This window comes from Falco naumanni, chromosome 13 (assembly GCF_017639655.2).
Source record: "Falco naumanni isolate bFalNau1 chromosome 13, bFalNau1.pat, whole genome shotgun sequence".
NCBI lineage: Eukaryota > Metazoa > Chordata > Aves > Falconiformes > Falconidae > Falco > Falco naumanni.
The window spans coordinates 14,299,945-14,320,606 of record NC_054066.1 but is presented as its reverse complement, the minus strand read 5'-3'; the positions used below and the strand labels follow the sequence as shown (position 1 = coordinate 14,320,606).

The 20,662-nt window shown below is 40.4% G+C and overlaps 1 protein-coding gene across 1 annotated transcript; it reads left to right on the top strand.

The window, feature by feature from the left end:
- Positions 1–8,171: 8,171 nt before the first annotated feature.
- LOC121096763 (phospholipid scramblase family member 5-like) lies at positions 8,172–20,085 on the top strand. Its single transcript, XM_040613237.1, has 7 exons — positions 8,172–8,390; positions 10,929–11,080; positions 15,576–15,618; positions 16,447–16,667; positions 17,655–17,816; positions 18,873–19,034; positions 20,008–20,085. Exons 1-7 carry the CDS (start codon positions 8,378–8,380, stop codon positions 20,044–20,046), a joined length of 792 nt encoding a protein of 263 aa, XP_040469171.1. The 5' UTR covers positions 8,172–8,377; the 3' UTR covers positions 20,047–20,085.
- The last annotated feature ends 577 nt before the right edge of the window (positions 20,086–20,662 follow it).

The following is a 20,662-nucleotide window of genomic DNA, read 5'->3' as shown; positions in this document are numbered from 1 at the left end:
AGGAAAAAACACAGATATGAGAGGGACCTGCTAATTAGGCTTCCTCAGTGGACCACATGGACATGGAAAGGAGTTGAAAATAGAAATAAAGCAAATATAGCCAAGGTCTTTATAGCCAAGTCTTGCAAAAAGTTGTTGTCTGTGCTAATGAACTCTCCATGCTCTTAGTATCTTTAGAGAGAATGTCTGTCATTTTCCTGCATCCCTCAGAGCAGTGTAGCACCAGGTTGTCACTTAGGGATCTCATGGAATCTACAACAGTCGAGGTCAAACCCAAGGGAGCCGAGATGGGGAGACAGCAGGACCAGCTTTAACTGTCAGAGCACCTTGATATGGGCATAGAGCAGTTCCTGCCATTCCTCCCTCTGTAACTGCTGGAAGCAAGAGGGACTGTGCAGTGACAGAGCTGGCAGCAGCATTAGTGAAGTTCACATGTGTTTTCCGTTATAACCTGTATTTTTAAATTGCTCAACTCTTTCTCCATACTCTATTGATGCTGGTTTTTTCTTGTTACATAATAATGGATTTGACTTCTGTTCTTCAGTAAAACATTGAAAATATTCAACTTAGTGTGAAATATATAAGTAAAACGCTGCCACAATATACTAATTAGAAAAGTTGTGCATGTTAACTTCCTAGTGTCCTCTTTTGCTGTTGTTTGTTTTATAGATGGTGCCAGGTGAAAAAAGCAGGCTGTCTTTACAGGACAAGAAGTTCTGAAATGATGAACATTAATACATTTTAATTCATACAGAAGTTTTCTCCTTTGCTTTCTTCACTAACCTAAACCTTTTGCAGTTTGCTGATATTTTCTTCTCTCCTTTTACTTCATGTAACAGGGAATGTGCAAAGTGCTTTGCAGGAACCTAAAGTACAAATTTACTGCTTTGGGAATAAAAAACAAATAGAAAAACTTGCTGTGATTTTTCACCAGTTAAGTGAACTGTGATACAAGGAGAGAGCAACATAAACCAAACTTGGGAAAAAAGAATCAGTTTTCCAGATCTGCTTTGAGGAGACTAATGAATTAACACATCTATAAAAATGTATGATTTGACCCAAAGTACAGCAGCAACTCAGTGACCACTGAACAATCCAGGTAAAACAAGGCACACAGCACCTGCTGTGCAGCTTAGCATCCCAGATATATTCCTAGAATTTTATTTGACCCAGTTGGGATGCTAATGGGTAACTGCTGTTGTGTGGGTTTGTTGGAACATCAGCAGATAAGGACTTGAAAAAACCTCATGTGTTATTCCTATTTGTCATCAGTTTTAATAGTAGGAAATAATATGAAAAATAAAATTACCTGCTACCCTCCATGAATTACTTGTCTTGGGCAACTGCCATCCCTTTGATAGGTAGAATGTCTGAAATGCAATAAGTACAAAGCCAAAACATTTTCAAATTAAAAGACTAATAGTTGTGCTGTACTATTGGGTAGAATTTCTGAATGTTGCTACTAAATGTAGAAAACAAATTGGATTGAGATCCTTAACTCCTTTTATTATTTTTTTAGGGGATGAAAAGCTTTATTAGAATTAAGCTCATCTGAAACTTATTATTCTTTCAGTATGCTAATTAATAGAGCAGGATCATGGATTTGTTAATTAAAATAAGATACCTCAGGGAAACTGAAATTAATTTCGGTGTCCTAATAGAGTTACCATTATGTCATTAAATCTTGTGGTTGTCTTATCCATTTATCTTATTTTTCTTCCTCAAAAAGTGAAAAAAAATGTTTTATTTAGTTTGAATTTAGAATTAGAATATTGAATGGTGACTTTCTGAAGATGTGGAGGCGATCAGCTGATAATCCTGGAATAGCTGCAGCCCCCATGGGGCTATCAGGGCTGTTCACCTGATTGTGCTCTAAATGAGCACAAAACTGTTCACCTCTGGGTCCCTGGATCTGTGTTGCCAGGAGTTAACTTGTGAAGAGTCGCTCCAGTAGCCTACTAGAGTAACTTAGCAATGCTGGCTTATGTTTTCCAGAGATGGAACTGGCAAAATTCAATCATCTGTCAGACATCACAATGACTGCCAAGGATGTATTGCACCTGAATGAAACGTCCTTCATGGACGGAAGATATCATCTGACAGCAAATACCGTGGTCAGCTGGGTATGTCCATGTTAGTGGTTTGGTTCGTATAGAGTTCTCAAAGGGAATCTCTGTGGGTGCCTCAGTGACTGTGTCAGGGAGTGTCCACAGGTCTGCTGCTGTTGCGCTGCGTGGCTGGCTAACACAGACATAGTTAGGGCTGTCCAGACTTACCCAGTGCAAGAGATCAGACTGTAGACGTGGCAGTTGATGCAAATGTTGATTTCAATTTAAGTCATTTTTACAGAAGGGAAAGCACCTAAAATACACGCAGTGTTTTCTGATACTGACTTTCCTGTACACTTTCTCTCAATTTATATGTTTCAGAGTGTAGAGAAAGGGAAAAGGAGAGCTAAGTATGACAGAAGCACTAATTTTTCTTTTACAGCAAAGCACAGTTGTCCTAATTTTACTTAATTTTTAAGGCTAACAAAGAAGTCCTGCATCACCACCAAGAGTGTTAATTGCATTTGTGTCCAAAACTTCTGTCATTCTAAGTACTAGAAGATAGAAATAATCTTTATTAATATACCAGCGTATATTGCTTGGTACTTCATCTCATTTTAATCACTGGGTTAAATGGGTAAAACTGAATTAGAGACAAGCACTAGATCTAATTGTTAGAGGCTGCTGAGCAGCTGCAGTTTGTTAGTCTTGTGAAAGCTTCTGACTTCCCAGGAAGAATGCCTACTGTTTACTTTCAGCCTGAATAGTGTTCAGAGGGTTTTGTTACATGTGAGGAAGGGCAAGATGCAGTTCCCTTATTCCCAACTCTCTGTTTAGTAAGCAAAAAGATGATGATGTTTTGTGAAAAGTTGAGATGGTTTGTGAATTTCAATTAATCTTGACAAATAGTTTCAAGCCAAAATAGAATCAGGTGAAATTAACTTCAGCTTCTCAAAACAGATTAACCACAGGTACTGTTTACTGAGGTAAGGAGAAAAGAGGCGTAAATTTTTTTTTCCAATAGACAGTTAAAGCAGTGAACTTTATATGTACCTCCAGAGCACTCTTGCCAAGAGCTATAAAGCTATTCTCTCCGACCCTCAAACCTAATGAATATTAAATGATATTTACCTGGAGCAGGATAGCTTCAGGATACACTTGAAAAAAATTCACCCAGAGTGCTCATTAATTAGGGCAAATTCACTCAGAGGTGAAAGACCACTTTCAAACCTCCTTTATGACCAAAGAGAAGGTTTGGTACATGGTTTAGTGCAAGATGCATTCAGGTCTGGCACACTGTTCCTTTCCAGCCTTATTTTTGCTTAAATCACATTGGTCTGCTTAAATAATCTCATCATGGTCATGCTTCCTCTGCTTTTATCCTGCATTGAAATATTTGGGTCTGGGGTTGAATTCAGTATTTTGGACTAATTATTTCATGCAGTTGTTTCAGAACTCGTAGGAAGCCAGAATGTGCATGAGGCAGTGCTCACCATCAGTGCCCACAGCCCCTCAATGTGCTGAATGATCATGAGAACAAGATTTTACAGATGATAAAAAAACAAACAAACAACCCAAACCAAAAAAACCCCAAACCAACAGCCTCACCCCACCCAAAAAGAGCCCACAAACAGACAGAACTGAAACTTAAACACCTCCTCCCCAAAACATCCAGGCAAACCCCACCCCCCCCAAAGTCTCCTCTATCTGCTGTGTCAAAACGGAATATATAAACTGGTTTATGAATTTCCAGTTTGCTGTGTTTTGCCAACATCTGTATTTAGGCTCTGACCCATATCAGTACTTGCTGGGGGCAGCATTACAATTTCTGTAACCTATTCAGTACCCATGTAGCATTTCTAAGCACTAGTGCTTGAAATGTTTCTTTCTTGATCTTTTCTTCCACAATCATTTAAAGATTACCATTTTGATCTCCTTTCTCCCGGTTCAGTTAAATGCAAAATAAAGAGCAGACTGCTGAACAGTTGTTATTTTTTTAAGGTTGTATTTTTCTATTAATTCATGCACAGCAGTCACCTTGTGGAATAGCTATGGTAAACCTACCATCGGCAGACAAGCGAGAGCCGCCTGTTCCGCAGCACTGTGCAGTACGTGTGCTGGTCAGTGCTGCCGGGGCTGCCTGCAGTATTCCAACATGATTGCAGGCGCCTTCGGAGGGGAGGAGTTACTGTAGACACAAGCTGAAGCAAGACGCCTGGCAAACCAAAGTTCAAGGTGAGATCCATGCGAGCTGGTAGCTGATTTAAGGAATTGATTTTTTATTTTTCTTGCAGCGCAGAAAGCAATACTGGGTATAAATATGTAACCTGGAGCTTCCTATTGCACAGGGTCACAGCCTGATACACTCAGCATTTCACCCTGTGCTAAAGGCAAGTGTAGGAAAGGGAAGAAGGTTGTTTAATTTCCTACAAAAATAATATGTGTTGATAATAACAACACATTTTCATGCTGATGACAATTGCTATTTTTGAGGAAAGGAAATTTAAAATGGAAATGGGCATTAACGGTCACCCCCCTTAGCAGCAGGGAAGCTCAGGCATTGCTTGGTGAGGTTTTGGGTGCGTGCCATGATTCCTGTGTGCTCTCCTTAACCTGCCCGCTGGGCAGCACAGCACATCCCTGGCTGCTTGGACCTTGGTAAGGGCAGGTGGGGAGATGCTGAGATCTCTTGCCTGCACTTCTTTAGACTGTGGGGACAAGGGGAGAGAGGCAATTCCTGCTTACCTGGGGATGCTGATAGTGATGCAAGTGGGGAAAGGGCAGTGTTGTGTTTTCCCTGCTGAGTACAAGGGCAAATATCTTGCATCAGGTTTATAGGGCAGTTTTCCAAACAGCAGGGAGCATGACAAGAAATCAAACAGCTTTTCCTAATACTTTGAATTTTGTTGCTGTCTTATGTTTTTTCTCCTGATGCTTCTGACCACTAGTGAATGTGTTTGTTGTGAAACCATTGCCATACTTGAGCTGTGGTGCCTGCAGAAAACAGAAGGGTGATTGGGCTCCAGAAAAGCAGCACCTATGCTGAGCCATATGGCACCTTTGCTCTATTGATCTACCCCACCTGGCTGACTATTACTATATGCTTCCTACAGGAAAATCTGTGTTTTGGCTCTGTGCTGTCCGGAACAAGGATGTCTTAGTCCATGGATAGGTTTCCTACAGGCTGCAGTAGTTGGATGTACAAACACCACTGCAGTTAGTAGTTATTACACAGTTTAGTGGGGATGGATCCTTGTGCTTCTGGAGAAGTGGTGGTTATAGAAAAGATGCAATGTAACTTTTCTTAAAGGAAAAAAGGAAGGTTCTAGATGTGTCAGCACCTCCAGCCAAGCACTGTTTGCCCTGATCTGAATAGTCTTATTGATTTTAATGGATCCATGCTAACTTGAGCCTTCTGAGGATTTGTCCATCAAATTTTATAAGCTTTACAGCGTGGAATGGAACAAGTATATTTTGCAGGTAGAGGGAATACATGTACATGCTCTTGGTTTCTTTTTTATGTTTGTTTAAAAACTTCTCAAGATTTTACAGATGTCCAACACTTTCATACAGAGGAAGGAAGTATACTCTATTTTAGTGCTCCCACTCCTAATCATAGAGTAAATGTAGGCAACGATTCCCTGGAGCCTTCTGCAAGGGGCAGAGGCAGCGAGCTCCGTGTCTCGACAGAATTCCCCTTTGGGTGCTTCCCTCTGCTCTGCTTCCTGAAGTCCTTAAGGCTGGACTAGAAATAGCTGTACACAATGCTTTAAGTGTTTGTCCTCATTTCCTGAGTACTTTTTTCCTGTGCATTTCTAAATAGCACCAAAGTATTGGCTGCATTTGTGCCTGGATAAATATGATTAATTCTTCTGTTCCTGAAGTCCTTAGTGAGGCTTTTGATCACAGCTGGAGCAGACTTGGACCAATATGTGGGTATATATTTAAAAAAAAAAATATTAACAAAGCCAAAAATTCAGATTCAAGAAATTGCTAAATACATAGTTTTACTTGTAAGGACGTATGCCAATGCAAGACTATTGTTTAAAAATCCTGTAGAAATCTGTTTATATCATCTATTAAAATTACTGCTTCAGTGTAAAACAATAAGAATAGGGTAAGAGGGGACATTGTATAAGACATGGAAATTTGTGAAAGAAATGGAAAAACATAAAGTGTACTTCAAGCTAAGTTTTATATCTTTCTATTACCTGTTTACTGCAATTTTGTAAATAATGTCAGAAAATTAGTTCTTTGGGGCAGAACTGCTTCAGTAAATGTTGATCTCGTGAGTGGCAGGATAATGAAACCTGGCTCCTGCAGAGGGTGGACCTGTTGTGCCACTGCAGTGGCTCTTGCCTGGGTGCCCGTGCCACGGCAGCTCCCAGTATAGTCAGGCTGTCCTGTCCCAGGGCCCGCCACCGTGGTGGGGATGGCTGGGACTGCTCCAGTGTCACAGGTGGAGTGCAGCCCAGCCAGGCTGCATTGGCCTCCGTGTGTTCCTCTGGGCCAGCAAGTGCGCTGCTTGGACTTCTCAAAGATGTTTTTTAAATGTTTGAAATGTCTTCTTTCAGTATATATTTTTTAGTGTGTTTTGTCTATTTTAGTCATCTTTCTTAATGTACTATGCTTGCTTTATGTATTGACAGAATTATGGGGATTTTTTTTTTTTTTGGTTTGTTGGTTTTCTGGGAGGTAAAGTATGTCTTTATTCATTTTTAAAGGTAAATAAGTGCTATCTCACCTGAATTTTCATCTGTCATTTTCAAAGTTAGGTTTACTATAATTATCCAGAGCCATCTCCCTCTATTCTTCTTTGCTTAGGCTTTGTGTCTGCTTTCCAGGTTAGATCCTCTGCTCCAAAGAAACATGTCTCTGACAGAGAGAAAGGAAACAAAACTTGTTAGTCATTCTTCATCTTTATTTCCAGTGATGTCAAACTTCTTCCAAGTCCAGAAGGTTTTATTTAGTGCCCAATTTTCAGCAACCAAAGCCTTTGTGGGCTGCCTGGTCCCTTACTGGTGTTTCCTGGGTTGAGCGCAGCAGGGACTGGCTGCTGGATTGGGCTGTGCTGCCACCACACCCAGGGACTTCTCAAGCAGGCAATGATACACTCCTGGGAAGTTTTGCACAGCCAGATTTTGATGTGTTCCATAGGTAGACCTGAGGCTCTTCCATTTGCTAATATAGTCAATAAAAATCAGCTTCCATATGATATTTTTTTTTTTTGGGGGGGGAAGGGTTTCCTGTATTCTCTCTTAGAGGATCCTAATTAGCATCTTCCTGAACTGTAAACTCTGGAATTAAATCTGCCAGGCATGCTCATACAGACTGTTTTAAACTAGTAGGATGTGCAGTAGCAGAGAGAACAGAAAATGGTCCCCAACATCTCACTCTGCTCTGCTGGGCTCTGTGAATAGGCTCTGCCATTTCTGTAGCCATGCATCATATCTGTCTGCAGATCGCATGTGCGTGATGATCTCCATGGCGACTTGAGTACTTGAGACAGAATTATGAGCTGGTAAGTCAAGTTTATTCTCCCTCTTCCTCCTCTCCTCCCAGTGCAATGCAGGTGATTACATGTGGTGCATTTTGGTGTGGAGGGTGCTTGCCTGGAGCAAAGCACAGCCAGTTTGTTTTAATTCTCAAAATACAGTTTAAACACCTCACACAGATCTGCAGAGCCCTGCCAAGACAGGTGGGGTGTGTGTGTGAAGGGAGCACAGGATCATTTTTTGGGTCTGGGTGCAGGCATGACATCCCTTGTAGGGGAGGCTGATGCTATGCAGGTGGAGTACACTGAGAAATCCAAGGGAGTTTTTCCTACTCTGTGCACAGGAAATGTTGACTGGGGGCCAACAGTAGGGAAATGCAGGTAATTAGCTCCTCTGTCTTTACTGGATACCCTGAAGAAACAGAAACATAAATATTGAATTACAAAGATAGAATTTGTGTAGTCTCAGAATATATACATACATTATAAAGCAGAATTTTAGGTCTAATGTTTTCAGTTAGCCGGTGGGTACATTGAAGTTTTGCCTCTTTGTATTTGCAAAACACTTTTTCCTCTTTCCATTGGTGCAAACGACTTGAATAATGTTTTTCTTGTTTGTTAGCATCATCTCCCCCTGTTGTCCATCGACATAAAATGCAGTGTTCTGGAACATGAGAAAGGCAATACATTTCCTCCAGTTCTTTGTAAGCTGATATGAAGTAGACAGACACCTTCTGAAGTTTTGTGCATGCTGTGCTCTTTTTTTCTTTGCTGCAACAAGAAAAGCCTTTTCTTTTAACCTGGCTTCCTTTGAAGAAGTAACTCAGGAAGCTTCATGGCCTCTCAAGGTAAGTGCATCTATAGTCTGTATTTTTAGATCATGTTTACAGAAAACTAGTCTTGTATGTTTCCAGCAATCAGCAGTCTGATGAAATGAGAGTTTCAGGCTAAAACCACATCAGCCAAAGCACAGTTGTTTTGGCTTCCTTTAATTTTTCAGCGTTCAAGAGGCTCCTAAGGAGACTAAAATCTATACTAGAATGTTATTTGAATAAAATATGTTAGAAGATGTTAGCATTTGCATTCAATCAGAAAATTCAGTGTTTGTATCTTTGTGCCTGAACCTGTCGGTACAGAATGCGTGGGAAGGGCAGGTACTGAGCCAAGGGTACCACTATTTTTGCACACTTTTTTCCTATTCCACTTTGAAAATACCAAGTCTGCAAATGTTTTTCACTTTCAAAACTAGCCAGAGTCCCTATAACCAAGTTGGGAAAATAAATATCTGAAGAATAACTGAATTTAATTAATTACCCCTACCTGCATTCATCTTTGTCACATAATGTCTTTCAGCAGCAGTCGGCGGGGTATGCAGGGCTATAGGCAACCATCGCAGCATGCTGATCCAGCCAACCTTCTAAATTCATCTTCTCCATGCTTTCAAACACTTAAACTAAGCAGAAGGACACAAATATGTTTGTTCTTAACATGAACGCAACTCCACAGAGGTCACCCTGTTCTGATGTACAAAGGCAGATGTTGGCCCAAGGAATTGCAGCAATGTCTATGTTTGCCAAATGTTTACCCCTCTTTGTTGCCTCCAAAACACTCCATTCTGCATTTACAGCACTAAAAAGTATACAGCAGCAAGCAGGTTTTACAGCACTGTTGCACTCTTGCAATATACTTTTTAAAAAATTTTGCTTATCTTTAGCCATATAAAAGAGATCTGGTTTTGTATATTTTTAATGCATAGTAGTTAACAGAAGCAGCAAAACAGTAGTGTTGTGTAATATGGTTTTCATAATGAAGAAACTTAATAATATACTTCTTCTAGGAACAAGTAACTACGGATTATGTTTGAACAGAATGCTCACTGTATCATATGGTAACTTTTAAGTTTTCCCATACCACAAATGAAATGGGAAACATCCATAAAAATAGACAAAGTGTCAGAGTAGCTTGGATTGTCATCAATATTTAATGTATTTACTGTTTGATTTTTGTATAGCTTAAAATTTGACAGGTAGAACTGCAATTTGTTGTCTTTTTTTTTCTCTTTATTATTCGAGAATAACACTGACGCTCGGCCACTTCATGGCATTTCATGTAACAACAAGAGTTATGGCAGTAACAGAACCCTGTGAGGTAAAATGATGCAGAAGAGCATATAAAATATTTATTACCCAGTTATACATTTTTAAAAGCCAGCTACAAATTCAAAGGGGTTACTTCCTTCTGTGGTCTCAGACTTTGAAAGAAAGCATGGCTGCAAAGACAAATTAAGATCAAAATATGATTAAACGATGAATCAGCCACAGTGAGTTCAAATAATGCTAAAGGATTTCATTTAAACCCACAACAGCAAAAGAGAGCTTCAGACTTAGAGCCAAAATTCCTTGTGGACCTCAAACCCCATCGTGCCTAAGTATTGTCACACATGAGAGAAAAATGATCAGTTTGGGGACTGCTTTACTGCCGAAGCGCAGGGGCTCAGCTTAATAAAAGGAGCTGCCGTTTAGATGTGGAGAGCTTCAGCTTGCTCTTTCTTGTTCTGGCAGAGCCAGTGTTACTGAAGGCTGTGGAAAGATGCTTGTAGTAAAACCAGTAGGAGTGTGCTGAGAACCAAATGGCTGAGTTAATTGCTGTGCTGTGGGAGGCTGTGCCTGTGCGTATGAAGGGGTGTGGGCATACAGGTGCCTGTAGCAGTAAATACTCTCGTTATCATCACAGCACTAACCAAGGTAATCATCACTGTGTCCTAAAGGATGTGTTAGCAAATAACAATACAAATAGTTTAATGGTATCTAATCTTTTCATTGAGATAATAATGAATATTACACTTTAAAAGGCTGCGTAGACTTTGATACCAGGGTGGTAATATCCAGCTTGGGGAACCTGAGATCCCTGCAAAGATTATCTCCAATTAAGAGAAGATATGCATGCCCTCAAGATGCTAGAAAGCATCTTGCCAGAAGCAAGCCCTCAGCAGCTCCGTGTACATTAGCACAGGGAGCAGGACTGAGCAACCTGTGCTGAGGAGCTTGTGGTCACCCTGTGTGTAAGCCCACACCAGATCCAGCCTCGTCACACAGACTCAGTGCTCGCAAGCTGTCAGAGTGGATTAGGTGCCCTCTAAGACCACATCTCCTGGTTTAGCTTCATCTACAGCGATTCCACTTTGCATGCTCTAGGACTGCTTTATAAAGCGAATCAGAATGCTCGAAGTGTAGGACCATCAGGAAGTTTGTTTCAGATCCTCACTCCTGATCTGAACTAAAATGCTGATATAGTCACAGGCAGAATGTAACATTATTGTTCTAGCTTTGACCCAAGCTGTTTGTCTCTGTTAATTTCTGATATATTTTTTTATTCTTTTTCTGCAGAACCTCAGGTACAAACCAACCCAACCTTTAGGGATTACCTCCCTGGTTCTTCTGACTTTTCAGAACAGAATAAGCCCATTGAACCAACAAGTCTCTGGAAGCAACTATCACACGCTCATAACTTGCCACCTGGTCTGGAGCACCTGAACCAGGTACTGAATCTTTCCAAATGTTAGAATTGTTCTGTTTTCCTTGTAGACTTCTTTGATACCTTGGGAGCTGGGGTTGTTTGGTGGGGGTTTTTTCTTGAGGGAGGAGCAGGTAGAGATGGAGAAGCCTTTTTGCTGTTTGCCTATTACTATGAGATAAGGAGTGTAGGAATGACAAGCCCTTCCTTAATTGCTGTCATTCATTTTTATAGAAATCCCTTTGTAGTGCATGCAGGTCTCCTTGCACCAAACCCATGGTTCTCTTCCCTTTAAGACTTCTGCTAGGTCATAGCATTGCACCTCTTATTGTCCCCCCAGTTTCCTTCCAGCTTCTTAAGAGCTCACCTTCAGGGATATAGCTATCAAACTCTGGCTGGCCTCAAAAAGACTAAAACAGGGAGTGTGTGAAGGAATTGTCACCTCCTTATAACCCACGCTTTGAAGAACACAAAAGTCATCTGAGCAAACATCTTCTGCCAAGGACAGTGCTCTCCAGGTTAGAGGTAAGGTCCCAGGGAGGCAAGCTCCCAAGGGGACACTTTGTGAGCGTGAGCTTGGGTAGCCACAAACCCACACCAGCCCCTCTGTGCTGCATCGTGGGGCAGGAAAGCACTAGTGCCCGAGAGAGGGAAACGCCTGGAAATGGAAGCAGACAAGTAGGTCACAGGCAGGGGAGGGAAAGATAATGCTAAAGTCCCGTTCGTCCTACTGCTGAACGTGTGGCTGTTCATTGCGCTCAGTGAGACCTCTCGGCTCCTGGAGCTCAGACCAGTGATAGTCTGAAGCTCTGCTCCACAAGTTTCATCTCTTCCTGCATATTTTTACTGGGAGGATCACTCCCTGGTGCTGCTTTGACACTTGCTCCAGTTTGCATTTCACATGTGGCTGGACTCTGCCACTCTTTTATATGCCGAGTGTCATACATGCTGCCTGGTAGCGGCAGGGACAGAATCAGGCCCCTGGTGTAGTCAGGTTGCGATTCAGATACACACGCTTCTGCTGTGTTTGTATTTTAGTGGTGCTGGGAAATGTTTATTTCACTCAAGGTCTGTGTTTTAGATATATATTCCTTGTAGTTTTATAGAGAAGCAGAAATTGAATGTATTTTATATTTGGAGCTAAGTTACCTAGATAGTTAATGAAACTGGGACACCCTTCAGAAATAATCTGCCGTGCGGAGTTATGATTTTCATTTCATGGCGCCCATGCGCAAAATGATATGTGTTGTCAATTACATGAGCATTTGCTCACAGACTGTGGGAGCTACATTTTTTAGTCTAAAAGTGATGGTGATAGTAAATGCTTGGCAGGTTACATATTCAGTCTCCTGTATGAACATGAATTATACCTCAGATTTACCCATACAATGTGGGCAAGCAAATTCCATTACTCCATTCTATAGAACCTTTACATCTGACATAAAGACAAAAGAGCAAGCCACTGTCAGAACTATAACTAGAACTCAAGGCCCCATTCATGCTTGTTCTCGGCCCAATAACCATGTGTCTGTGCTGCAGCCCTCACTAATTATTCTCAATTTTCTCCGCAGTCTGAAAGTGGAAAGCATGTGTGCAATGCTGATTATTGGCACATACCCACAGCCAGAGTTTCTGTGCATTGCAGAACATTTTGGTGTGTGATGCTGAAGTCATACCGGCTGTGTGACTAATGAAACAAGCTCATACAGGAGAGATTGGCGCATAAAAGAGATTTGACCAGCAGGGAGAGGGCTGCTGGCAGAATGAATGTGGGATTCACAGCTGCCAGGGTGATCCCTTGGGATTTATCCTGATGGACTAAGAGATTTTCACATAATGAAATTCTCAAATGAAGATGTTTCTAGCAGATCTGGGAATTTTTTATGCTATTGGGAAGACTAGAATACTGTGTATCCTTCTGGTTGTGTGTGTATTGGGGAAAGGTGGGTCCAAGCAGAAACAGGCACAGACAAGTGCTGCTGGAAGGATGTGGGGGATAGAGAATCTGCTTTAAAACAAGACTGCAGTTGTTTCATCTTTAGACCAAAAAAACCCCACGCTACCAGAGAGGGAACCATGACAGAGTACCTAGAAGACTGAACAGCCTGTGGAAGAGAGAGACATTTAATTTATAGAATTATATTACCCAAGGAAAGATTATATAGAAAGCAATTGTGAATAAATACAGGATAACAAATAGAAATGAGGTTCTGGGATTATCTCCAGCAGGAGTGGGGAAGATAGCTGGATAGATTTGAGGAAGCTGAATATATTTCTTAATAAGTCCGTGATGTGTTTGACTTTGAAACAAGAATCCAAATTTAGTGAATCTCAGAGATCCCTACAGTCTTATTCTAAACAGCAACTCAAGAGCACAGCATATAGTGTTGGATGAGAGGAAAAGAAAATATCTGTCCTGTATGTTAAGGCCAGAGAGTAACATTTCACTCCGCAAATACAGACCTGGAGTCAATCAGCCTGCGGAGCTCTTTGCTCAGCTGTTCAAGGTGCACCAGAGAAGGGCAAAAAACTGCTGCCTTGGCAAATAGATACCATGTTTTCTATAACTATCACAGAAGTGACACTCCTTAAACAATTTCCTACAATGAAAAGCTACCCAAACCTCATTATTATCTTCCAGATCACAGCCATAGTTTGAGGAATTGTCCAGCATCCATCACAAAAAATCAAAGGAACCTTTTCCCACAGTAGGAATAGACAGATAAGACTTTGGAGAAGAATTTTCCAAGTAGCTCAACAGCATGTTGTGCCACTGTTCAGGCTTAACCAATTTTGTAAAAAGCTTCTTAGTTTAGACTTGGTTAGACTGATCAGATGTAAATGTAATGCCCACAAAACTGAATCCTGAGAATTAGCTGTGTATAAGGAAGTTTCACATATCTGAACTCAAGAGAATTCAGGCTCCTGTGAACCAAAGGGCTTTAGATGTTTTCAAATACAAATGCAGAATTCCCTTAATCCACAAGCACCGCAATAAATGATGCATCAGAAGAGCTGCCTTGCAGAAACCAGTGAAAGGCAAAACCAGCCTAACAAGTGGTGCTGCCGTGTTGTCTCAACATTGGTTCTACATTGTTCGCAATAAGCCAATACACAGACCAAAATCACTCAAAACTTTTAACAGTTCAGGCTCATTAATTTTCTTTTCCCTGTGAAGGTCTATGTGGGGCAAAGAAATCCGTATAAAAATAAATACTAAAATATTAAAATAGCCTTGCCACCTTTAACTTCTTTATTTTTTTTTATCAGCAGAGCACTTCCCATGAGCTCCAAGAGTTCACATCTCTCATGAAACTTAAACACAAACAGCAAAGATGCTTGGGAGAAAATTTTAAGTCCAAATATTTTTTATTATTTCAGTTAGTGGCACGCACATTTCAGAGATTAATGAAAGGGATAAAGAAGTTCCTTTTTTTGACCAGTTTTTCTTTGCAGACTGAACTAGCTGCAGGAGATGACTAAAACTGACAAATGCCTGCAACAGTTTAAATATGTAGCAGGCAAGATTTATCAATTGTAGAATGTACAGACGCTGGAGAGCTATGACATGCCGGTGTCAGAAGGTTGCTGTGCGCTTTCTGTCTGCAGCTGTGAGTAATGGTAAAATCCCGTGCCAAGAATTTGCCCATTAGGAATTTAAGGAAAAGAGATTAGCAAAGCCTAAACTATCACATAAAACAGGCATAAAAAGTCACATTAAACTGAAAGGTAGACTGAAACTACGCCTTGCTGGTTTTATAATACTAATGGCTGTTCTCTAAGAAGAATAATGTTAGAAGGGTGATAAGCACAGCAAAGCTGGGTATCACGGCGAACAGTTTTTCTCCTGCATTTGTAACCAGCTCACAGGGGAAGACAGTTTCAGCCAGCCAAGGGTTTCTCTGAGGAGCTGTTGTTTTGCTCCTTCTGGCACCCTGGCGTGGCCGTTTGCCAGACTGAGGGTGCAGAACTGGTGCCTGATATCAGAGTGTTAAAGCCCGTGTGCCGTCGTTGGCATCGCTCGATTGCCTTGCTGGGCTGCTCTAGTGGGGCCCTTTTGGATGTGCCTGCAGCACCTTTTGAGCTTGAGCTCAAACTCACTCACTTCTGTACTAGCAGGGTGCCCAACGCTGACCTTAGCTTTGGGGCAAGGGGCTTCCCCACTGCCAGGGCCAAGAGAGAGGAACGGGAGTGAGAAGTGGGTCCTGCTTCTCACAGACATCTTTCCATTGCTGTTGTCTTCTCATTCCTGCTGTGAAGATTATTTTTCTTCAAATGTGTGGGTGAATTACATGACTACAGCACTCAATGTCACACTCTTCTGTCATCATTTCAGAGAGATGTCTAAAGTGTGACTTGAGATAGCCCTCAGGCACCCAGTTTGTGCACCTCTGGAAGGAAAGCAATCCTAACAACAGTGACGTGAGCAATAAAAACAGACAGGTGATCACTGGCAGCCCCAAACCTTTCCAGCACCTACCATCTTGTGTTTTTTGTTTTTGTTTTTTTTTTTTAAACAGCTGGACCAGATAATTATTCATCAGCAAGTGGACCTTCTTGAAGGTATGGTGCAATCCTTGTCGCTCTTTAACTGTGCTGGTACACAGATGTCTCCAAAAGGCTTCCAAGTCTTGCCCCCAGCTCGCTGAAGTCATTGGGAAGCCTGCACATCAGGGCTGTGGTGTGGAGTTAGTGTGGTGAAAGCTTGCTCTTTTATGCCTGTTCTGCAGCAAATCAATGAGGAGAGAAATTCCAGGGAGCAATCTCTATACCACTCCTAAATTATCTCCCTGACACCTTCCTCTCAAAGTTATTGAAGTTTAACCATCTCTCCAATCCTTTGAAAACTTTATTGTCATTTTATTTAACAATAGCTATCATGCTACAAGAAACAAAGGAAATAAAGACAGGAAGGCTGGAAGGCACAAAACAAAGTGTAAGAGTTTCTGTTTACATAGTTCTCAGAATTTCAATGTACTGAACAAGTATTAAGTTCTGAAAGTAAACACCTTTTTAATATATTTCTCCCATTCAACAAGTTTTGGGCCTGACTCTTGGATGCCTCACTGGGTGAAAGTTTTGTCACTGAAGTGCAACAGACTCATACTGTTATTTTTCACAGATGACAAAAAAGCCCAAACCAAACTCAGGGTCTGGATTCTGGTTTGTGATACACATTTTGTTGCACAGCAAATTAAAGTTGTTGAACTAAACATTCCTCCAAAATACAGACCTGACATTATTATATCCTTAAAATTGTATGGTTTTAGTGTCATTATTTCAAAACAATTTTTTAAACAGTCTCTGTTCCATATATTCTATATAAATATCATATATATGTTTATATTAACATTATACTGAGATTATGTTCTACTTGTTTTGCTTTATTAGCCATACTTGGCACAAAGACTTCCAGCAAATACGAGATAAAAAACCAGCTGGGACAAAGAGTTTACTTTGCAGTAGAAGAAAATGATTGCTTTGATCGTAACTTGTGTTCGCCTATGAGGTCTTTCACCATACGGATTGCTGATAACGCCGGCCGAGAAGTGATTACAGTGAACAGACCCTTGAGATGCAACAGCTGCTGGTTCCCCTGCTTCCTGCAAGAGGTGAGTGAATCCTAATTGCCTTTTGTCCAAGCACCTCGCTGTATGTGCACAGCATTAATGAAGCCTCCTGCAGCCTCTGCAAGGATGGCAGGAAGGAATGCACACCCTCCGTTCAGCCTGGGGGACCGCATGGAGGTTTTTGTTTAGATGTAGCTATAGGTACACAACGCCCTCTGAGTTACGTTCCCAGCACGCCTCCTCCCTTTTGTGGGACCTTACTTTCCTGACATCCTAAATAAAGTTTTGGCATCTGATGATACAGCTGCCTCCCCAGCCAGGTAACCCCCCAGAACACTGCCTGCCCTGACAGACCACATCTGCTGGTGCCACGGATGGAAGCCACCCCCTGTACTCCCGGCGGGTGAAGGATGGCCGTTAGTGCCTGTGGGTATGACTAGGAAGCAGCTCTTCGAGGAGGCTGGTGCTTTGCACCATGGCTCTACCTCTTCAAGGCCATACATCTCTGGGAAATTGTAGAACTTGGAAAGAAGCTGCTTTGAGTGAAAAATGCAGATCCTGTAGAGTATCAGATCTTTTCTCCTTATTTTTCACTCTCCTTTGTTCACATGTCTGTCTTGTTTTACAAAAATGTTTTATAGGTTAACTCATCTACCTACCTTCTCAGTACTGCATCAGGATTTAAAAGAAAATAAGAAGGTCCTTTGGTAGCACAGCTACTGTATAAAAAGACTTATAGGATACTCGCTGATTACAATAGCAAAAACTTTCACAGCATATGGCTTTTATCATACCTTATATGTAAGATGTTAGCTTCTGGTGCAGCTTTGGAGCTTTATATCATCCACTGTATTTAAAAACACCATTAGAGAACCCTGTAATACCCATTTCAGAGTCTGATAAAATTATATATAGTTATATTCTATAAATAAATATTTTTTCTTTATATAAACAATAAATTATTATGGACAAATACGCTAATATAAAATCACTTTGAAAGATTTTTTTTTGTTTTCCTTTGTTTGCTAGTTAGAAGTTCAGTCCCCACCAGGTACAATAGCTGGCTATGTTGTACAGAACTGGGACCCTTTCCTGCCAAAGTTCACTATACAGAATGAAAGTAAAGAAGATGTACTAAAAATAATCGGCCCATATGCAACTTGTGGCTGTTTTGAAGATGTTGACTTTGAGGTATGTTTCTTATGAGTGTTAAGAATTTTGAAGTTTTAGTCATTCAAATACATTTCTTACTCAAAAATCCTGTTATTCTACCCTTAAATATATTATGTATGTTGCTATAATTATGGAACAGAAGTACAACAATATGCATTGGAGCTCCTGACTTGTACACCCAGATTCCTACAGATGTTTTCTGGACAGGAATGACAATTCCTTCAAGGAAATAAACCTGTCACTAAGTGAAGTCCTGGTCCTCTGCAACCCATGAGCACTCAACTGTTCATTTTGATAGGCTCGGGGTTTCCTCCCACCTGCGTTCATTGTTACCTGACACATAGTCCCGTGGAGCCTGTGGCATCAAATCTGTTCCCTTCATTAATCTCAGACTGAGAACCATGGGCAGGATTATGGTCCAATATGTTTACATCCATTTGACAACATTCATCAGGAGATAAATAATTCTGAGGAGCAATTAAGATATTTAAGAGATGAGAGGGAGAATGTGAGATGCTCGAAGAAACCCTGGACAGAGTTTTCTGATGTGAACAAAGTGCTTTGACTTAGTTAAGGAGTCATAAAAGAGCTTCTGTGTTGATTAACTCATTAGCCAAATCAGAAGACTTTAGTGGGTACTGTCCGAAATTTCAGTACATTGTGAGAAACATGCAGATGGCTGCATAACTGAGAATATAGCTGTCAGTGGTAGGGGACAGTGGTCCACAGCAATGGTACTGATGAGACTTGGAGCATACAGAAACACAAGACAGGGGGGGGAAAAATCATTGTGAAAGAAGAGCAAAAGTGATACAGACTTTCACAATTGCTTTCCTTTACTTTTCTGTCAGCTCTAAAGATGCTGATGTTTCCAAACTTGAGATCCTTTCTTGTGTGCCACTCCTAAAGGCAAATCTGACACTAATGGAACATCTCAATGATAGGAATAAAAGAAGAACATGACAGCTATAGCATACTCAGAGTCAGAGCGCAGTCGTTAATTCTGTGGCGATACAATCAGTGTGTACTTCATTTATTTATGTTTAGTTTTATTCCTTTTTTTTATTTGTGCAGGTAAAAGCTCTCAACGAGACGTCAACAATTGGCAAAATTTCCAAGTACTGGTCTGGATTTGTAAACAATGTCTTTACCAACACTGCCAACTTTGGGATCCAGTTCCCTGTAGATCTTGATGTGAGAATCAAGGCAGTAATGATTGGTGCTTGTTTCCTCATTGTAAGTATGCAAAACCAAGAGGTAGACCTATAGAGGTGGGTAGACTAGGACCAAAGGTGCCTTTGCCATCAGCTGTGATCCCACAAAGGCCTAAGTGCAGTGCCAAGCCAAACCCACTACCTAAAAGATAAGTTAACTGAAAAACTTCTAATTTTTATAGCTGCTTTTTTTTTTTTTCTTATTTTCTGAGCTTCTTTCGGTTCCTGAATTTCTGTTTATTAAATCATTTGAACTACATGTGGAATAGTATTTAATATTTTGCATGGCAGGATCAAATGCCAACATACATGTCAAACCTACCAAACTCCCCCAAATTCCTTACCTGTTGTGTCTGAATGGGTGTATGAACCCGAACAAAAGTTATGTCATTTCTAATAATAATGTCAAACTGTGAGTGCCACTTCAATAGCTCTGTTGATCCTTGAATGGAAGACCTGACCTTCAGGTCATATGAAATTTCCTACAAAAAATTCCCTTGTTAAAATAAACATAAGATAAGAACGATATGAAAGGGAGGATACTCACCGCTGGGGGTAAGGATGAAGTAAGGATCCGTATTTTCTAGAATTACAAATTGGTATTTGCTGTGTACCTCCTTTGCCAACACTACTGTGTTAATATTAACACACAAAGGTTTCAAAAGCATCTGTGATACTTACATCAGAGAATATAAATTTACGTTATAAATATATATATATAAAATAAATAAATTTAAATTATTCACTGGAGAGTGTTTGCTTTAAAATAATTAGTAATTCAGAAATTTTGCTTTTATTAGGCTAGAAATGTAACTTTCATGACACTTAAAATTTTCAGATTGTCCCCTCCAAAGCTCCTGTTTCTCAGTGGCAGAGTGATAGAGAGCGATTGACTGATCTAATTACTTTATGTAGTAAAACCCTGCAAGTAAGACTTTACAGTAATTGTTGAGGTTTTGTACCTTCCAAATCATTCACAGTTTGTTTATTTGTAGGACTTAATGTTCTTTGAAAACTCTTTGGATGGATTATAACAAGATGACAGATACAATAAAATATGCATAATGTGTTTCAGTAAGTAAAAATGAACATAAATTGATCTTCTTGCTTTGAAGACTTATACATTAGATACTTTCTAATTCTTTTTCATTTTCTTCCAGAAATCCCTTGAGCTTTGGACATGATTTTGAACTGCACAAATCCCTGTTCCTTATAGGAAAAGATAGGGAGCTAATGATGATATTTATTAAAATATGTCTCACGTAAATAATAATTTGGCACTTACATTTTATATGCATTGTAGCTAAACACACACTTCTCACACAGAGCACTGTTGCTTTGGAACAGTGCTATTCTCTTCTTTCTCTTTTGATGTTCCTGCATGGGAAATCATGAAAGATTAGATGAAGGCTTGCAGCATCACTGATGAAAGTCTATGTTTAGAGAAGCCTTTGATGTTTTGCAAGTGCTGGTACCAGTTACTAACCACATGAGGGTGTGTACTGGGGGTTTTGCTTTTTCATAATTTTAGAAGTAATTCTCTGATTTGTTATTTAATTAATGGCAACAAACTGACATTGAAAGCAACAAATATAAAGACATTACCGAATGGGAAGTTCAAGATGTTATCTGTTTGAGTGAGTTGAAAGA

What these genes read in the sequence shown, in the direction of transcription:
- LOC121096763 (XM_040613237.1), top strand. An exon ending in TCCCCTGCTTCCTGCAAGAG is followed by an intron (nt 16,668 to 17,654) that starts GTGAGTGAATCC and finishes TTTGTTTGCTAG; the next exon opens with TTAGAAGTTCAGTCCCCACC. An exon ending in TTGAAGATGTTGACTTTGAG is followed by an intron (nt 17,817 to 18,872) that starts GTATGTTTCTTA and finishes TTATTTGTGCAG; the next exon opens with GTAAAAGCTCTCAACGAGAC.